At 36.3% G+C, this 25,584-nt stretch overlaps 1 protein-coding gene across 1 annotated transcript in view; it reads right to left on the bottom strand.

Moving 5' to 3' along the window:
- LOC149800920 (tyrosine-protein kinase JAK2-like) overlaps positions 1 to 25,584 on the bottom strand; it is a 171,770-nt gene that overhangs the window by 68,890 nt on the left and 77,296 nt on the right. Inside the window, exons 12-14 of the mRNA XM_089956754.1 lie at positions 23,272 to 23,521; positions 17,353 to 17,415; positions 3,111 to 3,592 (exon numbers count right to left, since the gene is read on the bottom strand). Coding sequence (XP_089812880.1) covers positions 3,111 to 3,592; positions 17,353 to 17,415; positions 23,272 to 23,521 — 795 coding nt within the window. The remainder of the gene's footprint in view (positions 1 to 3,110; positions 3,593 to 17,352; positions 17,416 to 23,271; positions 23,522 to 25,584) is intronic.

Raw genomic sequence — 25,584 nt, forward strand, 5'->3', positions numbered from 1 at the left:
TAGCATAGTGGTTGGGGTCAATAGAAGCCGACTGTGTTATAGACTGAACTGTGTTAAACCAACCAAGTCAGCTTGAGAATGATGCATGTACCAAACAAAGATGGCAGGGTGTGTGCATGGGTAATACAAGCAGGTGTGAAAATAAGTGCTTTTGATTAAATGATGACAAAAATCTGAAAAACACTTGAATATCGACAACTTACATTTGTGTAGTACAGTTTATAATGCGTTAAGTACTGTACAATGTGAAAAATCCATGAATTTGAGTATATATCACCTTATAAAATTCATGTATCAGTCACATCCCATTAGAAAGCACAAACAACACAAAATAAAATAATTTATGACCAACTAGGGATCATAAAAACACTTCTAGTGCAAAACCCAATGTCAAATGAATCTTTACAGGAGCAGCAATAACAAGATTTTCAATATGGCTGCTGTGGTGGCCATACTGGACATCAGATCAGCACCATTTTCATTCACGACCAACTAGACATCATAAAAAGTCCTTTACTCAAAACCTTATTTTGATCTAGCCATCCATTTAGGACTAGCAGTATTAACAAGATTTTCAAGATGGCTGTTGTGGCAGACATACTGTATGTCTAAGTGGAACCATTTTCATTTGAAGCAATTAGATATCATAAGAAGTCTTTTAGTGAAATCCATTTGCTAATATGACCATTGATTCAGGAGGAGCAGTAAAAAACAGCAGCCCTATTGAATGTCCAAATGGAACCTTTTTCATTGAAGATAAACTAGAGATCATAAGAAGTATTCTGTTAAAAACCACATGTTGATATGACTTTTGGTTCAGGAGTATTAGAGAAAACAAGAGTTCAGACGACTGTCATAGCGGCCACATTAGGTGTCACCAATTTCATTTACAATCAGCTAGACAGCATAAGAAGACTTTTAGTGCAAACCCCATGTTGATATCTAGGTGGAGTAGCAATAACAAGATTTTCAAGATGGCTGCTGTGGCAAACATACTGGATACCTGAGCAGCACCATTTTTGTTTAGGAGCAACTAGACATAAGGATGAATGTGTGTAGAGTTTTATAGCAACCATTCAAAGTAGTTTAGGAGTAGCAACAAACTTGTGCTAATTGACAGATGGAAATTGGACATCAGATAATGGACAACAGGCCTTCATAAAAGCTCTACTGGTCTAACAGTAGTGACACAAATTGTGGTATCACAGTGATTGGTCAATCTAAGCATCGTCAGATGATAACCATAATATTAAACAAGTTTTACTATAATCAATGAACAAGTGAGCCTAACATCACTTACCTTATTTAACTTAACACTTGACCATTTCAATAAACAAATTTCTGTAGTATTGAAAACATGTAACTCCCCCTCTCTCTCTCCAATATTTATATCATGTAAAATTCACCTATTTTACTACAGTCTGAAAAACATTCTTTTGAAAAATATAGGTCTGAATTAGTATGTGTGGCTCTAAATCACAGCTGAAACAGAAATATCTTGATATAAACCTATTTACCAATTTTTATCTAAATCAGATGAGAAATACAGTCTCCAAAGATGCTCAGCCAATCAGACATAAGATCACCTCTGACATTAATATGGTTAGATCTCATTCTTGTTTTATCCACAACCTAAGACAATGATGATACGAGCCTATTTATCAAGTCTGAGCAAGGGTTTGGTCACCAAAGTTGTAACAAGCTTGGCCAATCAGATTCAAGATTATCTCATAAATATGTGTAGATCTTGCTCTAAATAAACTTGTTCAACATCTTGATGATATAAGGCTATTTAACAACTTTGGTCAAAATATGGTCATAAATGCAAATGCCAGAGTGGAGACACTCAGCTGCAAAATGATCCTACTATTAAGCGTGGTTTTAATTCCTTATCATACTTGTCTGAGATCATGATATAAGCTCAAGCTCAGCCAATCAGATGTAGGATTACATCATTAATATGCACAGATCTCACTTATAAAATCATCTGAGCTCATCATGATACAAGCCCATAATCAGATGCGAGAACCCCTCTTGGATCCAGATCATTATCAAACTTGTCCAGGATCTCAACAATAGAGTTTAAGTTCAAAGTCTGATCAAATCAGACCAAAAGATATAGCGTTTAAAGTGGAAAAAATCTTGGCAAATTTGATGTCAGATCTCATCAATAATATGCATGAATCTTTCTCATTGTATAACATTTTCCATATCTTGATCATATGAGGCTATTTTCCAAGCTAAATCAGAACTGGGTCAAATATATGGTGTCTAGAGTGGAGTCAAGCTCAGCCAATCAGATGCAAGATCACTTCACTAACATTTGTGGATCTTGCTCATTATCAAATTCATCTGAGAGCTTCAGGATATAATCCCACATTCCAAGTTTGATCACAAATGGATCAAAAATATAGTCCCCAGAGTGGTAACAAGTTCAACTAATCAGATACAAGATTAACTCATCAATATAGGCATGGATTTCACTCACTGTCAAATTATTCTGAGATATTAATGACATAAGCCTATGTTTCAAGTCAGAGCAAAATCAGATCAGAAATATGTTTTCAAGAATGGTAACAAGCTCAAGTCAAATGCATGATCACCTACAATATGTATGGCTCTTGCTCATTATCAGTTTCATCTGAGATGTTGATGATACAAGTCCATAATCCTAATTTGATTAGATATATGATGGTCTCCAGAGAGGTAACAAGCAATTGTTAACAGACTATGGGTAATGCACACAAGGCCATACTACAAGCTAACTTGTCTGACTGTTCAGTTGTACAAAAAAACTGCAGGATTAGTTGCACTTACAAGACTGTGTTATAGACAGAACGATGAGTTTCAGGTGGATGGACACAAGAAATCATATATACACATACCTCCACCGCTAGAGAGGAAGGTGTAATTAGTTCTCTGTAACACTCTCATCTTTGGTTATCAACTTCAAAAACTGACAAATTTTTAGAATATTTTGCCTACAAGTAACCCTTTCCTTCCCTCCTCCTTCCACTCACCACACTGTTACATGATTATACATTATTTCTTTTCTGAACTTAAAATGATAGAGTTAACTATAACAAAAATGAAAACCATGTGACACTTACGCTTCCCAATTCATCATCTTTGTTGACTTTCACACGATCAGCCAAAATGAAAAGTGTCTTCCTTTTTGTTGACATTTTTCTCCCAGTGCTTGAAACTTGTTGCTGACTGATAACAAACTTCCCACTGGTTGAGGTGAAACCATCTTGAGATGCTGTTGGTGGTGACAATCTAAACTGAGTCACAGACACTATTGGACTGGTAGACTGGTTTGGATTAACCAACTGCACTTGTCCAGAATTTTGTGAATTGTGGAAATTTCTAGACTGGTTTTCTTGCAATGACTGGTTTGCTATTTGAGAAACATTTTCTTCTCCATCTGGCTGCCCATCAGCATTATGCTGTGGAATCTGAATTGGAATGGTTGATATGGTGGAATAATCCTTCGCTTGAGGGTGTGACATAAAAACTTCATTTTGGACATACACGCTGGGGTCTTGCTGAGCTTCTTTTCGTGCATAAAGGATGAGTGAATCATTTTTGTCTAAAATAAATGATAAAAAAGAAATTTTTTAATTATGTTTCTACAAGAATATTTACCCAATCACATTACCTTAGGAATATTACACTGCTAACTCACAAATACAGGCCAACCAAAAGACGAAAATCATCTTTTTCTATCTATATCAATTGACAAAAGGCAATAACTCTTGTCCATTACATCTCTTTGGCTCTACCAGGTGTCATTTGTTCTTAGCTGAGCGAGATACTAATGAGGATACTCACATGGTGGGATGGTTAGGAGGGTTTTTAAATAATGTGATTGGGTAAGCATTCAGAATTTGCTTTCTCTTTCCCAATCATATTACCTATAAGTAATAGGAGGAGAGGATGCTGAGCATCCACTCTCTACCTCAGGTATCCTTCTAGAGAAGAATCACTGGATTCCAGATGTGAATCATCACCCATTCTCCGAATCACATAAGCAACACAGCCTGGGGTCACTTGACCTGTGACTCTAACAAACAGTTAAGATGAATACTAAAATCTTCTTACCTATAAAATTTCACTGGTGAATCCAGCGAAGAAAACAGGCTGTGTTGATTGATCTACCGTATTTTCCGGCCTACAAGCCGATGCGGAGTATAAGTCGAAATGACCAATTTTGTAAATTTTCCATCCTTCGTCCATATATAAGTCGATTCGGAGTATAAGACGAGGCCAGGTCAATAACTTGGCTTTGTATTTTACTAGTAACTTCCGGTTGCATGAATATTGATGGTATCGTTGTATGATATTCCATATTACTGGCAATCGTGAAATTGCATTACCGATGCTAACATGCTTGTGATTTTACTTCTGAACTGCTATATTTTGTTATCAATTGACACAGCTGAATAAACAGTCCATGCTTGTTTTATTATAACTGAAAGCACATCCATGTTGTAGTTCATTTTATTACCTGTAGTTACGAACGTAATTTATACAAACTTGTCATTTTCTATCGTAAGTTTGAAAGTCATGGACTCTGTTAAATCGACATATACTATTTTTTAAGTGTTTGTTCTGTTTGGACTTGGATATAATTAACATTTTATTACTAATCTATTCAATGATATACCCCACTATTATCTTTATCGGCGAGTTCGAATACAAAGTAATGGGTATGATCTCTTGTCCTTATAACAAATTTTGTATGGACAATGACTTCAATAAAATGTTGACAGATTTTCATTTCCCTAAAAAAAGCCTCATTTCCCTACTGGCAGCCTCGCTGATTTGACCTATTCTGTAGATTCTTGCCCTCAATCTGGTTTCAATTATAGCCAAAGCACTAAGCATGTTTAATTACCATATAAATAACACTGCATAGCCATGTGGTTGTTGTGACAATGTACATCGTAATTAAAACAAGAATGAATTGTTGATTTAGAGGTGTTTATTGATAATGGAATATAGTAGGCTCGTAATACATAGGATTATCACAATCGTCAGGTAACTCAAAATACCGTCTTTTTTCTCTTTGCAAAAGCTACAAATAAAAACCGCCCTGAATAAAAGAACAATCTTGTACACGGACAATTTTTTTCATCTCTCACTCTCTCTCTCATGCGCACACACACAAGCACGCGTGCGCTCACAATATATCTGATTTTAGTTTAGTTTAAACCATATTTGTTTTAATTATGATATCCATTGCAACAAGAGCCACATGGCTGTGCATGCTATGATTATTCCTTCCAGTTGAAACCAGTCTTGAGTGCAAGATTCAACAGATGAGATAAACTCAGTGAGGCTAACAATAGGGAAATAAGGCAATTCATAGGGAAATCAGAAATGTGAAGAAAATGAGGAGACAGAAAACAAAAGTTGCAAACAAAAAATAAATAAAAATACTTTTTATTATACTTTAACATATCTGTGAAATGCAGGAACAAACAATATGCTTTGAATTAGTACAGTACACTATAGAGTATAGACCGTAAGTGTGCTATGCGGCCCGGTGAAGTTTTTACCAGTACGGTAAATTGTTTTCTTTTATTTCATATTTGAGAAATAAGAAAAAACATGCAGAATGCAAAATAAATAATGACAAAACTTACAAATATAAATGCAGTCATATTAGTTTATGACAATTTATTGACATAGTAATTTAACATGAATTTGTACTTCTATGTGACCTGTTTTCGATTATGCCGATTATAGAGCAATGTCAATAGCATACCGGATACTGTAATCCATATATAAGTCGATGCAATTTCAATGACACAATCCATATATAAATCGATTCGGAGTATAAGACGAAGACTGAACTTTCAAGTCAAAAAGTATCGACTTATACGCCGGAAAATATGGTAGTTGGGTCTAGTGGCCATCTATGCTGCCACCTGGGACATGCCAGATTCAAGGTTTGCCTTGCCTATGTTAAATCTATGTGCCAGCCAATAGCTTTTATTATATCTTGGATTGAAACGCTGCATTCGTGAGGCTCAGACATAGCTTAAAGCCTCTGAGCAGTAATATTCAGAGGTGACTCTGATCTGGTGAGATGTCAGAGTACACTGAGCATACAACCCACTTCATTTATGAAGGAAGGGCTTGAGGGGGTGATATCGTGTGTTATTATCTGCATTTTTTCTCCATTTACTTTACATTGTCAGAATTGTTCAGTATTTTACCAAATTTAACTCATGCACACTTCATACTGCACTCATAAAGGAACTACTTTCTATTGTAAACAAACAATGGATGCAGATGCCAGCACTTTTGATTTGTAAACAAATCATGTACACTCTCAGAGTAGGCACTTTATGTTTTGGTTGATTAAATTTATTTCTGAATGAACTAAAGCAGTTGTTTCATGGACTGCCACATACCAGCTGCTTTGCTACATTCTACGTTAACTTCTTGATACATTTTTGACACAATGTTTTGGATTTAGGCAGGTGATAGATTTAATAAAATTGCTGGGTACCTACAAATAACATGCAAGTGACAAGGCATAAACTGTCTTCTTTAGCTGGTAATAAGGATGTAAAAATATATGTTTACAGTTTTACATCCTGAATTTCCTCAAAATGTGTACTTTCTTAGTTTTGCAAATCCGAATTACATGAGCCATGTCATGGGTTCTCAAGCTTGATTACACATTTCGAAATTGTACTGAAATTTCGACTATATTCCAAGTGCAATTACATAATCCTTACTGTACTCAAAATGAAATAAACATTAAATTCCATAGCGTCTTTTTGATAATTGCAACTGAAACACTTCATATTTTCCCACATTATGATTTCAAACATTCAATGACAGAACAGAAACACACTTGCAGATGTCAACATGCTTCTCCCTTGCTTCTCCCTAGCTGCTTCAAATCCAATGTATTTCATGTAGAATTTTGCACAGATAAATCCAGTCCATAATCACAAAATTTCGCAGACTCTACAAAAATACTAAAATCTATTCATTCCAGATCAAATGGAAAAGTTGTTGCAATGTGCATTTGTTCACAATACAACTCAAAATTTCAATTTTAAGTAGACCAAAGTGCCATTTTCTTTTGAAAGTTATGTCTAGCACACAACAAAGTTCAAATTTATCTGGATGGAGATATGTGTGCATTAATAATGTTCTGTAATGATGAATCTGCACTTGTGTATTTAGTTTGGAATACGGCATAAATTCAGTTACTTTGTTCTTGTGGTGTATTTTGTTTATATAATTAAGCCTTAGGTAAAATAAGAAAATGAACATATAATAAAAAGGTTACTGGATTTGTATGGGAAAATATGAACTTGTTTTGTCGGATGGATATACTGCACTCCCAAGGCTGTGGATTATTTCCATCCAAAAAACTTTTTGATATTTTCCCATACAACTGCAGTTACCTATAATTCTAGGTCACACCGGAAGGAAGAGGCATTTGTGCATGCCACAACTTGTCTCTGTGCATTTCAAGTAGCATTTGAGAGTGCAAACAGGATATTGTATGGCTGCTGTTCTCAACCTATCTATGGAAGAGTGGGAGGGAATGATGACTCTTTGATTACCAACAGGCAGAAACCTATTTGTGCTGTCAATCCTGGTTGTGTCAAGAGAACCACCAAACCCTCCAACCTGAAATGAAGAGAGTTTGGGTTGACATTAAGGGCATGCAGATGCTAAAGCTATCAGGATTGTTGTTGTTGTTGTTGTAGGGTTTAATGCCATTTTTCAGCACGTGATAGGCTATACATGGCGGCCAGTATTAATGGTGGAGGAAGAACCGGGAAATCCCCAGAAAGAACCACTGACCCTCGAGAAGCTACTAGCAAGCTTTCTCACATATCCACATTGGCCGAATCCGAGACTCGAACCCACACAGAGGTGAGATGGCAGTGATCTGTAAGGAGAGCGCTTTAGACCACTCAGCCACTCGGGGCCCCAAAAGCTATCAGGAAACATGACTTGTATGATTATAGTGACTTTAGCAAAGTGTGGGTCAGAGGTTTGAAATGATTTCAAATCAAGCCATGTTAAAACCCAGGATTACTTTCATTTGGAAGCAGAGTGAGGGATTTTGGTTGATTGAGAACAGAAAGGTCTAAAAGATCTAACAAGTCTATATCCTGCCTAAAATCATATTTGCCATGATGACAGAATGTGTTCAATATCATGGGATGGTATCCTTTGATACAGATTGGGGCAAGCTGCTTCTCTTCAAAGAACCAGAGAAAAAAAGTCGGCCAGTTGAGGGTTTGAGGCACGCAGAGGAAAGATGTTGTTGGTATGGCACCAGGCCCTGAAAACATGCCCCACTCTTTCATAAACCTTCAGAGTGGAGGACCTTCTTGTTCTTGAGATTCTCTCCACAATGAAAGGTTTGAATTTTTTGTCTCTTAAGGCTGTCCTGATAAGAGCCAAGTGTGTAGAAGAATGATGGTCCAAGTAGGGAAGGAACGCCTGTGACCATGGTTGCAAAAGATTCAGGTTGGCTGGAATCTTCCTGGGCATACTTATCGCTACAGCAGATCGGTGACCCTGGACTTGTCTCATCTGAGAGGGGCTATAAGAATAATCATGCCATTCAATCTCAGCACCATGGGAGGGGAGGCAAATGCCACCAATCCCTCCCAAATGAATGACAGTGCATTCACAGCCCAAGCTTTTGGGTCTAGAACTAGAGAGATGAAGGTAGGTGGCTGTGATTCCATCTTTTTGCAAAGAGGTCAATCATCGGACACCCCCATAGTGCACAAATCTCAATGATGACTGATCGATGGAGAGACCATTCCAAGTAAAGGACTTGACTTCTTCTGGACAGAGTGTTGGCCAAGACAATGAATCTGCTCAGAATATGTCTGATTTGTATGTTGACAAGGAGATTGTCACACCAACATAGAAACTGCCAAACCAGAACACAGGTCAGGTGATTGGTGTCTCCCTGAGACAGGTTACCACCATAGAGTTGTCTGACCTAATGAGGACCATTTTTGCCTTAGAATCAATATTTTCAGAAGTGAAAGGTACATTTATTTCATAAGTAAAAGGCATTAAAGACAGCCTTCATTTCTAGGATGTTGATATGTAAAGGCTGTTCCTCCAGCAACAGGTTGGCACCCCTAGCAAGCAAACTGGCATTGGTTCATGCTATTATTTCTGCATGGGCTTCTCTAATGGCATTCCCATGGTCAGCAATACTGATGCTGGAATGATTGAGTCTCAAGTGTGGCCATAGCTGTTTGATCAAGGGGACTTGAAAAGGGGCGCTATTGTGCTTGAAATGTCCACATTAAAGACTTCTGAGTGGGATCAAGTCTGCTGCTGCATTGAATAAAACCAAGGTGTTACAAAAACTCTCTTGCTGAAATCCAAGTCCTGTTTGATGATTCTGATTATGCAAACACAAACTAAGTCCCACCAGATTCCAGTTAAAAATTCCATCTCCAGAGGGACAAAATTCTGGTATGGGCGGAGGGCTGACCTTTACCAGTTCACTAGAAAGCCTGGATGATCTAAAAGAGAGGAGCTCATTCATGCTGCTGGGTAGAACAGAACTTACCATATCTTTTTGAAGGAAGTCATCCAGGTACGCTGCAATCAGTTTAGATGGTGTCAATTGGAACAGGGTGACAAAGTAATCCATATTGCTCACATGTTTCAGAGAAATCTATGTTTTGTAAACCTTACTTTACCTATCTCAGTCTGGTTATCTCAGACCTGTCATCTCAGTCATAGTGCACACATACTAGGAACTACTTTTAAACAGAAACCCTTGATGTATTCTGCTGTGCCTGATGGAGTTATTATAAAATCCAACAAAAACAGATACATAACAAAAGGAAATTCAGTCATAAAACAACCAAAAGTCCCTCCAAATCGAGCTATTTATTTGATAGAGCTGCAGACACAGGCAATACACATCATGGCCACATAAAACCAAATTCTCAATTGCTACTGCAAAACTGGCAAAAACCAGAAATGTGTTACGTCAAACTGTTATGTTTAACTTTGTCAAACACTCACAATCCACACCAGCTAAAACAAATATAATAATGCAATTGCAACTGAAAACTCATGCACTTACCAATGACTGTGGTTCATTCATCAGTCCACATGCTATTCCACAAAAAGATTTCCATGTAGTATATATTGCACTAGTGACAGCAACACTTGCTATATTTCCAGGACAGATAATATAAATTTCCGAGAAAGACATAAATCAGAAATTTCCTGATGTCACTACACACTTCATTAGAACTGTACCCAGCAGGCCTATTGTGCTGCACAGTATCATACTGTTGCCAACCACAGAATGTTTTAGAACTGATGAAAGTTAAAACTAAACAATATAAATGATATTACTTATTTTCAATCTCATAATGCATCCATCAATAAAATGTGATAATACAGTAGTAATATCAAATGATTTTATGTTTCTCTTTTCTCATGTAGAACTTGTGTACTTGCCCTTAATAACATAATCGTCTTGATGCTCAGTATAAACAATAGCATGTGGCTCAAGACGCACAATACTTCCAACAATTATTACTTTTTTCCCCATTTTTTTAATTTTTCTAAGACAGACATAATATAGCCAGATTCCACTTAGATAAATATTCAGATTTTCATCAAAGAGTACAAAACCTGATGACCGTTTTATAGAGTGAGAATATTACCTGATCAATACTGTGTTTTGAATCTGCTAACTAAATTACAAAGATGCAAGGTTATTTTAATTTACATCTAAAAAATTGGGTGAGAAAAATAATCTAAGCCAGTCTTTCTACTAAGACAAAGAAATCCAAGTCATATTATTTGTCTCCTCACTCAGCATAGCGTTACTGACTGGGATTTCCTGGTAACAGTCCAAACTCCAACATAGATTCTATTGATCATGTTAAAGGCTTAAGGGCGATGTTGAGGGCAAATGGAAAACTATGAATTGATAAAATGTCGCAGTAAGCAAAAACAAAAAATAATTTTGTGGCACAGAGTGGATAGGGATGTGAAAGTATGTGTCAGTTAACTCAAGACTGACAGCATAATTGTCCCATCAAATGGAGAGGCAGACTGAACTTGATTGAGGTGACTCCAGTCAATGATGGGTCTCAACTTGCTGTTTGTTTTGAGAAAAAGAAACAACCACGACTAAAATCTCGGGGATTGTGGTCTTTGCAAGAGCTCCACCACCTTTTGTTTTTAATAGCGACCATATCTCCTGCTGTAGAAAGGCATCCATTTCCCAATCTGATGGTGCCTCCGTAAAGAGAGGAGAGAAGGAGAGGAGATAAACAAAACCCAAAGCCCCTCCAAATGACCTGGATTCCCTTCCTCCCACTGTTCTGAGGAAATATGAAAACACAGTGAGCTCAGCAATCAGTTTCTTACCGCCTCTGTATGATTGCTCCTAGGGATCAATGATGGTGCACATGTGAATGAGAAGGCCCCTGTCCTCAGGCCGCTTAACATCCCTTCACACTCGCAGGGGCTGAATGGTTCTAAATACAGTGTGGGTTGAGCAGAAAGATGGAGATTAGTTCTTGAGCTGCCTGCTTCCCAACTTCTGTTCTTCCTCAAAAGCAATGGTGACCCAAACAGGATCATCTGGAAAGGGAGGGTATGACAAGTTTTTTGAGACACATATCGGGAGTAAACTGGCCAAACCTGTCAAAATCTAACCATGGTATGGCTAGCAGCCCTGACCAATCATCCTATCAATCCTGGCCTCCAAAACATGGCTGTTGCCAGGTGTCTCCAGTAAGTCTGAAAGGTGCCAATGAGGCTAAATCTAACAATGATGGTTGGTTGGTTGTTGTGGGGTTTAACGCCATTTTTTCAGGACACGATAGGCCATATATGGCGGCCAGTATTAATGGTGGAGGAAGAACCCGGGAAAACCCCGGAAAGAACCACCAACCCACGAGAAGCTACTGGCATGCTTTCTCACATATCTACATTGGCTGAATCTGAGACTTGAACCGGCGCAGACAGAGGTGAGATGGCAGTGATCTGTAACGGCGAACGCTTTAGACCACTCGGCCACTCGGGGCCCCCAAATCTAACAATGAAGAATGTGCAATGACATCAAGAACCAGCTCTGATGGGCATGAAGTACATTTGTCCACCTTATAAAAAAGACAAGTGGACATATGAACAGATACTATATTATTGTCAAGTGCCAGAAGATCAGTACTGAAGGTGTCTGTCGCCTTAAGTCCATCTCTTCCTCCTCCTCAAGATCTACCAATTCCTTAGAGTAGTGGTAGGGGGTGGAGAGTGTGAAGTGGCAAATTTTCTTGCGATCTAACAAGAATACATTAGTTGAGACCAGAGAACCATTAATTCAATTTATGGAGACAGGTGCATATCATATCGCCATACTACCGTGTACGGTAATGTCCTTTAGAGGGAGAATTTTGTTCCTAATTAAGCATTTGTTTACACAGCAGCCAGGCGGACTATTAGGGACAAGGAAAACTTCATTTTTCATGGTAAAGCTGTCACAGTTGAGAAATTGCAGAAACTCTGTTATTCAAACTACCAGGTCAAGCTGACCCTGACTTTGGTGCCTCTGGAAAAAGGTAGCAGAGATATTTGATTCTGATTGGTTACGTTAAATAAGGGGCGTGTTTCCCACACAAAATTTTCTAGGTTTTAAAAATTGCCACATCAGAAATTCTAATCAGTCTAAGCTTTTCTATGAGAGAAACCAGAGTAGGCTCCGAGGGATTTGCAAGAAATTCCTCATAAAAAGAACTGTTGTCCAAAGGGGCCTATTGTCGAAAGGAACTGATGAAATAATTTGCCGATTAGAGGGAGGAACGTTGAAAGCAAAGGTAATGTGACAATTCCATGTAATTTGTTGATGCCATATATAATGCTTTGCTGAAGTTATTTACTTGTATTTGCATAAATCTTTTTTCTACATTCGTGTAATAATTTGCTTTATGAAGTATAACTGTGTTGAGTTTATGCATAGGAAGTCGTACATTAATCTTCTTTAGATAAGTTTGACAAATTGTTTGAATTTGTCGTCTTGTTTGCATAAGAATTATGTTCAAAGAATTTAATGCATTACATTAGTTAATATGATTACGAGAATCTGTGTGAATTTGCCAAATTTAGAAGATTTCATGTATGATTAAGAATAAGTGTGTATTGACTGAAATGATTTAGTAATTGATTGATGTGATTTATCCTATTTATTCGCTGTGTAAATTGAGGCTGGCTCAGAACCCCAGTCCTCGTGTATGTGTTAATGTGTATGGTCAAGGTGTAACGAATTAGCCATTTGACTAACTAGGGTCATTATAGGACATGTGGAGTCGACTAATAGCCTTAGCATCTGTCAAGCACTGATAGTAAAATCTGATAATGAGGGAGAACAATGAAGAATTAACTGTTTCATAAATAACGGGAAATTTAGGTTGTCTCTATTTATATTTATTTAAAAGGGGGAAAATAGCTCCTAAGATGTATAATCCTGAGACGTATAATCCTGTGACACAATCCTGTGAAGTATTAATTTCTGAAACATATTCTGAGAGTATCCTGAGACGAATGGTGGAAAGTATCATCCTGAGATCCAAGCATCTGAACAGCTACAGTGGCAGCAGAACAACTGAGGATGAACAGGTTATGCAATCGTACCAGACGTTGACTTCGATTGTTTACTCGATCCTATGATGAACTAAATTTATCAGTAAACAGATTGGCTATTTTATTTAAATCAATTTGCATTTTCTTTGCATTTCGGTGAAGGTTTAAATTTCTAAAAACAGAGTATATTCCTGATGTAATGAATTTTCACAGTATTTTTTATGTGATTGATTAAATTGTTTGTTTACATGTACGGGGGCTCGTGTTGGTTTGTTCTATATACCTGCTCAGATCTCTATCTATTTCACATATAAGTTTCACCACTTATATTTACATTTACTCGAACCGGGCAATAACATCGAGGGCGGTCAACCCCTAGATAACAAAAACCAAATTTGAATAGCCAGCACCCAATAAATGTCCTTCATGGTGGCTTGAAAGGTAAACTTCAGTCTGTTCTATGGTCAGATCTGAGTAAGCTGTAAAGAATGGTGCATCTGAAGGAGTTACATCACACTCACTGTGCACTGTGGCCCAAATGGGTCTACTTGCAGATCTAGAGAAGACATACCAGGTGGTATACCCTACGAAAAATGTTACTAGCTCTCCCTTATGGACAAACAGTGAACATATGGAAGTCCAGCACTACTGGAACTGCTAGATGATTTGCCTGGCAAATGGTTGGCCTGGGTGCTGTTGGTATAAAAGACAGTCCAGCTATCACCAGTACCAGATGCTCCAAGAGTCTGGCTGGACAGAGATTTCTCTCTGACATCTCCATCAAAAAGAGCATATTGCCAGCAGCATAGTTAGATGGATGGATCTGTCACTAATATCCTCGTAAATTGTAGCTTGCTGGACCAATTCAACAAAAAAAGTCCCCATGCTGGAGCAGCTGGATAACCAGCAATGGTACAGTTTTATTATGCATTAGATCCAACTGATCTGGTACAAACACAATATGTCCAGACTTACAGGCCCAAAGACCATGCTCAGACATGTTGGGGGACTTGCACCCACTGGGTTGCTGAAAACTGGGGAACACAACCCCAATAAGACAGAGGTGGCTAGGCTGTCTTCTCAAAAGGTCTCCCATGCTGGACGGTTGGTGTCAGCTGTACAGTCAGTGATGGCTGAACAGCCAGTAATGGTGCAGTGGTATCATGAGTTGGATCCAACTGATCCAATACAAACCCCATGTGCCCGACTTACAGGCCCAAAGGCCATGCTCGGATATGTGTGGGGGCTTACACTCAGTGGACTGCCTAAGCTTGGGAAATACTCCCCAATGAGTCGGTATTGCCAACAACAAACTGAAGGTTGACTTCCTTCACTTATTTCATTCTTCCTATGGCTTGGAAAGTGTATTTCTTGGATTTAATAAATATTTCTCCTGAAATGATACAAGAAGAGAACAAAGCATTGGTTAGCAAATCAGTATGTGACTAATTAGCTAAAAGCATATATTAACTAATACAGAAGCCCAGACATCCTCTACCATGTATTACAGATGTTGCATATAGAGCATAAACAAAACAAAAGTCATGGTAGACTTCCATGCTTTGAAGTTATATAAATAGCATTTAAATGACATTTACTGAAACGACACAAGAAAAGAAAGCAAAGCATAAATTAGTAATTCATCAATTTACTAACTCACTAATATAAATATATTCCCTGTTACTAATGAAGAAATCGAAAAAAGTCAATGTTGCATTCAAAACTTATAAACTATGCTTTGAACTAATACACTTCAAGTATTTAGTTAAGCATTCCACTGAAACAATACAAGGGAAAAACAAAGCATAAATTAGAAATAGAATGAGGATACAAGATTGTCAAGGGCCAAAACTCCATCCCAAATGGAGCTAATGAGACAGAAGGTATAAAAGGAACATCGACGTCTATGAGATGAACTAAACATTAAGTTGCATCAGAATGATTCCTGTGCTATGCTAGATACAATGATCTACTGTGTGAAGATTGATAATCGATGGAAAAATCTCAGTAACTCTGTTAAAATTGGACTTGAAAAGATAAAACCTTTAAAAGGAACATCAATGGCATTAAATTATGTGTAAGGGTTGCAATGTTTAGGTGTGAATGGACATAGAAATGAACAGAAAGACAGACAGACTGAAAGATATTAAAAAAACAGTTTATTAACAGGCTCTCACTTTTCAATTTTGGGACCAATTTCACTCCCTGGTTCACAAAGCCTGACATCAAAGAAACTGCAGTTTTCAAAACAGATCTGCAAATTGGTATCTTTCCTCCTTAGTCATCTCACTTCTACCGGGTCTAGACCAACCCTGAATACATCTTACTTTTACCTTGTCTCAGCCTGCCTACACCATATTTGCAGACAGTGCATGTATTTAGCAGTACGAGTCATGGGGTAAAAACTATAAATATTGTGCCTCCATGTCGAGTGTTTACATCAATAAGTGATGGTGCTCACATTATAAAATCACAGTGGGCACAACATCAACAATATCAGATTAGTTAGAAAAAAGTGTTCTAAGGCAACAGTCTTTCTCAAAATATAAATTTTATTTTCATTTATTACAATGATATGAACTGATGAAATTTAGTTCACATTCCTTTACTTGATGAACTTTTGAAAATGATGACTACACCATCTAACACCACAAATTTTGGTATGCCTCATTTTCAATCTACTCTGCTTTTCCCCAAGCTTTGGTGAATTTTTTGCCTATCAATGCCTATCAAGTGAAAGCCCAATGTTGGTACGACCACCCATTTATAAGAAGTAGCAATAACAAAATTTTCAAGATGGTACCTATGATGGCCATATTGGATATCAGATCAGCAACCTCATGTCATCCACAATGAGTAGCAATAACATGATTTTTGAAAATGTCACCATGGCAGCCATATTGGACATCTGAGGGATGGCGTTTTCATTTAAGTCAACTAAATGTGTGTGTAAAGTTTTGTTGCAATTCTTCCAGTTGTTTAAGAAAAGTAGGAATAACAAACTTGTACTAATAGATGGATGGATGCCAGACTAAAAGTCACTGGATAGAGTACAGCACTAGTCATGTTGTGTTTTAATAGGATGGGAATATTCCAATCTACGTTGAATGATTCATAACTTACCTGTTAACACCTACACGTTAATGTTAACTTCATAATGACTGTAAAAATGCATTCGAAAGTCTCTGTTTCCTTTAAACATTTTATTACCAATCTCTCTGTCTCTCTCTCTACAAAATACGCACACACTGTAATAAAAACTCATAATGGGCAGCATATCCCTCATTATAATAATTAAGTATTTGGGGTGAAAAACGCACTATGTACCAAATTACATGATATTGGCAACTGTGATATGTATTTAATGGAGATACATTGAGAATTGCATAATATACAAAACCACGGTAGAGCAGGCAATATCAAAATAATGGTATTTTGAAATGAAAAGGATGGTATAAGACTAAATTTCACCTTGTTCCCACTCAACCAACATTTGTTCTATACATTAATTTGATTTTGGTAATGGGGTCCATAGTAACACAGTGTTTTATCTGGAATCACGGTATAATGAAGTGCATTATAATGGGTGAGAGCTGTACATGTATCTGATTCTGGCCAACTGTGATTTATATTTGATTGGTTACATTGGAAAGGAAGTCTTTATTCAACAGTCTTTTCTCACTTTTTCAAAAAAACACAGTTGTAGGGTATTTCAGAACTTACCACTGGAATTATCATCATCATCATCTTGTGCATAATAGTAATGGCTACTCTCTCCTGAAGATCCTAGAATGAAAAATGTACACAATTATCCAGATAATTTGATTCCAATTTTCCTCAATCTGGTGGTTGCCACCTAGCACAAAGTAACTACAGGTGTAAAACATCCCATATGCAAAGAGAGTGGAACCCAAACCTGTGTTTGCGGGAAACAAATTAAATTAAGCACAATAATAGAGTGACAACTACTACGAATGACCACCTGTAATTTAAGACTAGACACAGATCAATTTATGATATAAATGCACTTTCATGAATGACTACCTGCTAAACATGACATGTGATCATGATTTGTTTTTGCAAAATGTGTTTCAACATTGCAATAAATAACTATATCATATAACCAGATATAAACTTTACAGACTTTTCTTTTATCCTTTGTTGAGTATAATCTGCAGAAGTGCACACTGTTCCATTCTGAGATGCACAAAACAATTTTAAAAATGATGAAATGTATGTGTGTGTGTGTGTATGTCTGTATGTATGTATGTACATACATATGTATGTGTCTCTCCATCTGTCTGTATGGATGAATATATTTAAGCATGCATGTATGTAATAGGGTTGAAAGGCACCTCAGTAAAAAAAGGGCTATATAGTACCAATTAAAAGTAAAGTCAGTTCTAAAATTGTAATTAAAAAAAATTGCACAAAAAATTGAGGATGAGTGTGTGTGATATAGATTTTTAATGTAGCTTTAACAATTTTTCAGTCGTATCGCTACAGTATCTACAGTGAGGCAGTTTGTAGTGATGTCTAGCACTTGGGCATCATGCAACAGACATGTAGCATGATGTCCCACCCAATGACATTATCCTGACACCATTCCGACCAGTCCTAACACTAACCTCTTAATGCTGAATGCCTAGCAAGGCAGCTGTTAGTACCATTTTTTATAAGTCTTTGTTATGACTCAGCCGGGGTTCGAACCCTCAACCTCCCACATCAGAGGTGGGTGCTCTAACCACTAGGCCACATGAGTACTACTGAAGATGAAAAATCCTTTCAAATAAATGAGGACATAAGTAAAGATAAACAGTAGATATGGTAACATTCTATATAATTTATATAAAAAATTACAAGGCAAAATATATAAAATTCTTAAATCACATGGTGAAAATCTGTTAAATAGACTCCAGTCCCTCAAAATGTCTAAGACCTTCTATGATGGAACATGATAATAAAGATTATTTATTGAGTTCACATAAAAAATCTGCTGTCTCAGAGAATCAATGTTAACTTGTTTAACATGAATGTGTTCCACTGTCAGATGGCACTGGCACAGTATGCACTCTAGTGGTGATTCACTCTTCAAGAGATATGCAGGAGTCAGATATGTGTATTCAATATGCAATCCGCAGTACTATTTCATCTCTGTGACTTGTTCTCTATAAGGAGTCAGACATGTGTATCCAATATGCAATCCGCAGTACTATTTCATCTGTGACTTGTTCTCTATAAGGAGTCAGACATGTGTATCCAATATGCAATCCGCAGTACTATTTCATCTCTGTGACTTGTTCTCTATAAGGAGTCAGACATGTGTATCCAATATGCAATCCGCAGTACTATTTCATCCGTGACTTGTTCTCTATAAGGAGTCAGACGTGTATCCAATATGCAATCCACAGTACCATTTCATCTCTGTAACTTGTTCTCTATAAGGAGTCAGCCATGTGTATCCAATATGCAATCCGCTGTACCATTTCATCTCTGTGACTTTTTCTCTATAAGGAGTCAGACATGTGTATCCAATATGCAATCCGCAGTACTATTTCATCTCTGTAACTTGTTCTCTATAAGGAGTCAGACATGTGTATCCAGTATGCAATCCACAGTACTATTTCATCTCTTTGATTTGTTCTCTATAAGGAGTCAGCCATGTGTATCCAATATGCAATCCACAGTACTATTTCATCTCTGTAACTTGTTCTCTATAAGGAGTCAGACGTGTATCCAATATGCAATCCGCAGTACTATTTCATCTCTCTGACTTGTTCTCTATAAGGAGTCAGCCATGTGTATCCAATATGCAATCCACAGTACTATTTCATCTCTGTAACTTGTTCTCTATAAGGAGTCAGACATGTGTATCCAATATGCAATCCACAGTACCATTTCATCTCTGTGACAATTGTTCTCTATAAGGAGTCAGATATGTGTATCCAATATGCAATCCACAGTACTATTTCATCTCTGTAACTTGTTCTCTATAAGGAGTCAGACATGTGTATCCAATATGCAATCCACAGTACCATTTCATCTCTGTGACAATTGTTCTCTATAAGGAGTCAGACATGTGTATCCAATATGCAATCCACAGTACTATTTCATCTCTGTGACTTGTTCTCTATAAGGAATGCAACTCTTCGATGATGAGTTTGATCTTAAAATATAAGCATTTTATATATTCAATAGTCGGCATTCATTTTTTTGTGCTGGTACTGCATTTAACAAACTGACCATATCAATTGATTCTAGTGCACCAAATTTCAACTCCTGCAATAAAGTCTAACACATAAAATCAAAGATGATTTTTATCTTATAGTGCTTCTATTTTAGTTTGAGAAAAGAAGTATCATTGCTGTTAATTTGTTCCCTCTGTCATCAAATTAGAAACAGCTTTTAAAAGTAACATCATTTGTGACTGGTCAAAACAAAATTGTAAGTTTCGTTACAGAAGTTTCACCAAGAATGTACAAATAATGTGCATGTACAAATTTAGCCCCTAAGTTTGGGCAAAAACATTCATCAAAAATATGTAACTAATATACATGTATGTACAAATTTAACCCAGAGACCCTTTCCAGGTGGACTGTACCATATTTGAAACCCACTATAAACTGATACCTGTATTTCTAGGAAGAAAGAATGGTTAAGGTGCAGCAAGTATGCACATAGGAATATGCTGTCATACATGCAGACACCAATGATGATCCTAGGCATCATACAACAGCTCTCCTCTAATTCGTGATGATGCGGAAGGTAGTAACCAGGGTCTGTATCAGAATCTTTTGACAAAATAAAAGCTTTTGCTTTTTTCAAGGATTTATCAAGTCGAGGCTAATATGAGACAGGTGAAATATTAAGATTTTCATGTGAAATGATTTTAGCAATGTTGCTATCTTGGATTATGCTGGCAAAGACATTATTTATTCCCTTGTAAGAAAAATACATGTTATGCTTTGAAATCATGTGCAGAGCCAAAGTAACTTCAGCCCTAAAAGTTGGGACATGGAACCAAAAACAATGCAACATCCACTGCTTCTGATTATGCACCTTTGACAGCCACTTGATGTTAGAACCTTTTGCTTGAGATTTCAAAGTATTTTCGCCTATAGACATCACACTAAATGTCTTCAGACATAATTTGCAAGAAGCCAAATTTCTGAATCTTTGTTTCATCATTCCTTTTTGAAACCATGATACTTGGCATTTCATCTTGCTCACAACTTCGCATCTAGGCATATGTACATGCAAAATAACAAATCCAAGCAAAACCAACATCTACAAAAAAAATCATAAACATCTCATTTGAGATCCCAATATCTCTTGTTTCTGCATCAGTTTTCATTTTCAATATTTTCTGAAAGAATTCCAGGATTGTATTAAACTTTAAGTCTTTTTTAAGGTTTTCCAGTATGCCTATGGAATTAAGAATTTTCAACATTTTCTACGATCGCTATGGACCCTGAATGATTCTACTTGTGGGCCAAGAAAATTCTGCAAAGATATGACTATCTTTGATAGACACGAGTGTTTGGCAACAATTCCCACCAGTATATATACGTTGTCCCTCCTTAAATTCATTCTGGAAGTTAATCGGTTTTGAGTTCCATAACTCTGAAATCATCCTGGTTCAATACCTTGTCCTATTTAGCATGTTAGCCACTATTGTAAAGCTCTTTATGGCACAAAAAGCAAAATGCAAGTGCTGGCATTCGGTTTTCATACAGATTGACCAATTACGTTCCCATCGACTTTGCATTCAAGCTATTCTCATTGCCACACATTTTTCAAATGGTTATTCAATCTCATATCCCACTCGAAAATTCGAATCGCCATGGTTATTCAATCTCATATCCCACTCGAAAATTTGAATCGCCATGTTTCGTAAGCATGCTCATTCCCATCAGTTTCTGTTATGCAACGATTCACTGGGCAAGTACAAAATTTTGACCAGTCAGAAAGCTCTCTACAGTGATCATCTTTTAAATAATAAATGAAACAAATACTTATTAGAAAGCTTGTTGCAAAATGGGACCAGACAGAGCATTATTTAAAAAAAATGTTTTGGAGACGATATTAAAAAAGGGTCCATATCGAGGAAAATCAGATTCAGGTCAGGAGAAAAGCAAAAGTCTGTTTTAAAACAGAAAACAAGAAAATTTGTTTGAGGGCAGTTAAATCCAGTTGAAGTTAAACAAAAAATACAACAACAACAACAACAACAAATTTGAAAAAGAAATATAACAAGGAAAGATGTGGAAAGAAGTTATTGTGCCCAAAATAAACAATACAATTACAGCTAGCAGAAACAGGAAATATAAATGCTGCTGAAACTCATTCAAATTGTACAAGAAACAAAAAATAAATTTTATTATATCTTATTGATATTTTTTATTGAAATGTACAATCACAAAATATCACTACATTTTCAGAATTTTTGACAAACTCTCAGTTAAATTTCAATCACAAATTCCCACTGATATTTTCAGAAATGTTGGCAGAGTCAGTGAAATTTCAATGACAAAATTTCACTGATATTTTCAGAAATTGTGGTAAAATCTCCTAAAATACCATAATTTTAGAGAAAAAGGACATTTGAGTGAATGTCAAGAAATGTTCAATGTGATTTTGCTGAAATTTCAGTCACATTTTCAGTAGGGTATGATTTTTGTAGAGCAGATTTTAATAGGAAGCCAAAAAAATTATTTTTCAGAGCAAACCTTAGATAAAGCCCAAAATCCACCTTGCATCAAATTTTCTAAGTCCAAAGATTGATCTATGCTTGTATTACCAGATATTAATATTCTGATCATGTTTACATTTTCTCTACTTTTTTGGTCATGTCTTTGTCTGCTTTTAAACATCTGTGGAAATAAATTAAAGAAAACTTACATGCATGATTTTTCTTCAAATTTATATGGGTATATATTCATCCTTCCACATCGGCTACACTGACATATACATGTACTCTAACTCCAACAATATTTCTGTTTGATTCAGGTAGTTTAAGTTATTAATTCTTCAGAGAGAATTTTCCGTGATGCTATAATACATGAGCCTGCTTTCCATATGGAAAAAAGTGCTTATGGATTAAAGTTGAAACTTTATTCCAAATGGAATTTTCACTTGCTGTGACGTACTTATGGAATCAATATGGAATAAATTGTCTGATCCCATAAGATTTTCAGTCCATATCTCTTTAATACAGATTCCTGAAGTATTCCATATGGAATCCATGAGAAATTTCTGTATGGGAACAAGGACAAGCCAGTATAAGATTTACCACAAACAATCGTTACTTCCATAATTGGTGCTTTTGTTCCTTAAGTCTATCTTTTAAGGTCATTTCAATGAGAATTACTGCAAAATCATAAGGGTTGGCAGCTCTGCCAGTGGTCAATGTTAGTGAGCTCCTAGTTGTGGCATTAACCTGAATTTGGTGGTGCTCAGCCCAATGGAATAGTATACTCTCAGTCACTTCAGTGTCATTTATACTGGGAAAAGCTGACCATCTAGTCCACTAACAGAATGGGAAAGATTTAAAACCACTTTTAATAAAACAAGTGTTCTAAAAAACACTAGATCACATGTACAAACTGTGTTAAACAATATGAGAAAAATGAACATCCATACCAGCAGCATCATCACTGTAAACACCATAGGCCTGCATTATGAGATATAGTTGTTTCAGTAGCTGCTTTGGTCTTGGTCTATTCTTCCATTCTAGATCCCAACATCCCTCCATTATTTCTCTCATTTTCTCTTTCCCTTTGTTCACACTTGTTAGAGTTTGCTGCATGTTTGGTCCATCTTGCTGGATTTTATCTATCTCAAGCAATGTTGGTATCCCCAGCTTGTTTTTAGATCTGTAATACTTTTTTCTCTGTTAAAAAGATATAAACAGACATGCACTGCATCATATTTAAGGTATGTTTAGGTCAAGATTTTGTTCATACAGACATGCATTGCATCATATTTAAGGTATGTGTAGGGTGCCCAAAATCTTGACATTAAATGCACAAACATTACAAATCAGTAAGTTTATAAATGAATTAAAGACATGACAATTTTATCATGTCATATATAGTTATTGAAATATACAGTATCTGAATCTTTTAATCACTGAAAGATGCCATACAGAATCTATGTTGGGGTTTGGACCGAAACAAGGAAATCCCAGTCAAGAGGTTACATTATTTGTCTCCCCATGAAGCTTACCTCATGGGGAGACATATAATGTAACCCCGCGACAGGGATTTCCCTGTCTTGGTCCAAATCCCAATGTAGATTATTTTTTCACACCCAATATTTTTCTTTTAAAAGAACTCTTCACTAGTGTAATATAGTTCACATGCAAATATTTACATGCGACTCATTAATACAAATATGTTAATGAGGGCTGTGGTGTGACTGTTGCATCTGAAGTACATAGTTTATATGTGTGAGCAAAGAAAAATAACAACATAAAATGTCACATAGTAATAAGGTATTATCACATTTAATATATGGAATGTTATATGAAAGTGACAATAAATCATTAATATTTAGTACAAAGAACTGTTTCATTTTCATCAGTTCCAATTTTGAAAAGTTATATTGTAAATAATGAAACCATACTGGGTAACTATTCAGATCTACTGTAGTTATATTTAGTACAAGCTGTAACTAAGAGTAACATGTTGCATTAGATTATTCATGAGTAATTAGTGATCTGTGTTACTATTATAAATAGCTCTCTTTTTCTTTGGAGAAGGTGAAATTGTTTGTGACATACTTGTGTTGTCCTTAATATTGACTGTAAAATTACCCAAATGTATAAAAGACCCTCCAAATACGAACCCTAGTGGATAACCATGTGCTAAACTTTCAAGTTCTTGGATTCTTTGAAAATTTATTTTTCTGTCTTGGAAATATGGCAAGTGCTACAGTGAAATTTGCTTATGGATTAATGAGTTAATGGAAAAATGATTCCTTCTGGCTGGTAAGTGCATTATTTGTCATTAAATATTGTAGGTAAATTTTTGGCTCAACTGGGGCATAATGGAGATGCTTAATAAAATTAGAATAAAGCATGTAGCACATAGCACATTTCTGGCTGTTACTAAGTTTTCTGTAGTTGTTAAGAGAGTTGGGAGGCTATGAACTGTATAGGTCTATAGTCTATGTGCATGGATCAGCATTTTCTGTCATAGTTCATTTCACACCGCATTGAGAATTTTATCCTATCTGTAGCACAGTCAATTTTCGGGTCAGCATCATTAAATGTAGCTAACAGTATATAATTTGTTTCATACAAAATATTTAAAACTAGTTAGGTAGCTTTAGCTACATTTAATGACGCTGACCTGAAAATGTATTGAGCTAAGCCTGCATATAGGATAAAATTGACCATGCCTTGTGGAACGAACTAGCACAATACCAAAAAGCTCAACATTGTATGCATGTGTGTCTTTGTCTCTCTCGAAATATTTTTGTATGGTGTGTTCTCAAAGATGGAGGTTTTTGTTGTATATTTGATGTTCTTGTTTATGATTTTACAACAACTAAGTCAGGCACAGCAGAAGGCAACAAGGGTTTCTTTTTTTAAAAGTGGTTCTGAGCACGTGGACACCTTGACTGAGACGACTGGTCTGAGATGACTAGACTGAGATAAGAAAAGTAAGTTCAGCAAAACAGCTAGATTTCTCTGTCACATGGGTGAGAAAATAAACCCTCTGAACTAAGTTACATCTTTCAAACCATTATTTATAGAAATTTTTCTATGGTTCATTCCCCTGACATAAAGGTCACTTGACATAAACTGGAAGATGCTGGTTAAGCCAAGCTGTAAAAATTGATTTTTTTATGGTGTCTCTGTATTATATTATTATTATTATTATTATTATTATCTGAATTTTAATTGTTCTCTAAAATGCATATTCAACTGTAATGAATCACTAATAAAAT

Source organism: Sinohyriopsis cumingii, chromosome 4, assembly GCF_028554795.1.
Source record: "Sinohyriopsis cumingii isolate HCF-2022 chromosome 4, ASM2855479v2, whole genome shotgun sequence".
Taxonomy (NCBI): Eukaryota; Metazoa; Mollusca; class Bivalvia; order Unionida; family Unionidae; genus Sinohyriopsis; species Sinohyriopsis cumingii.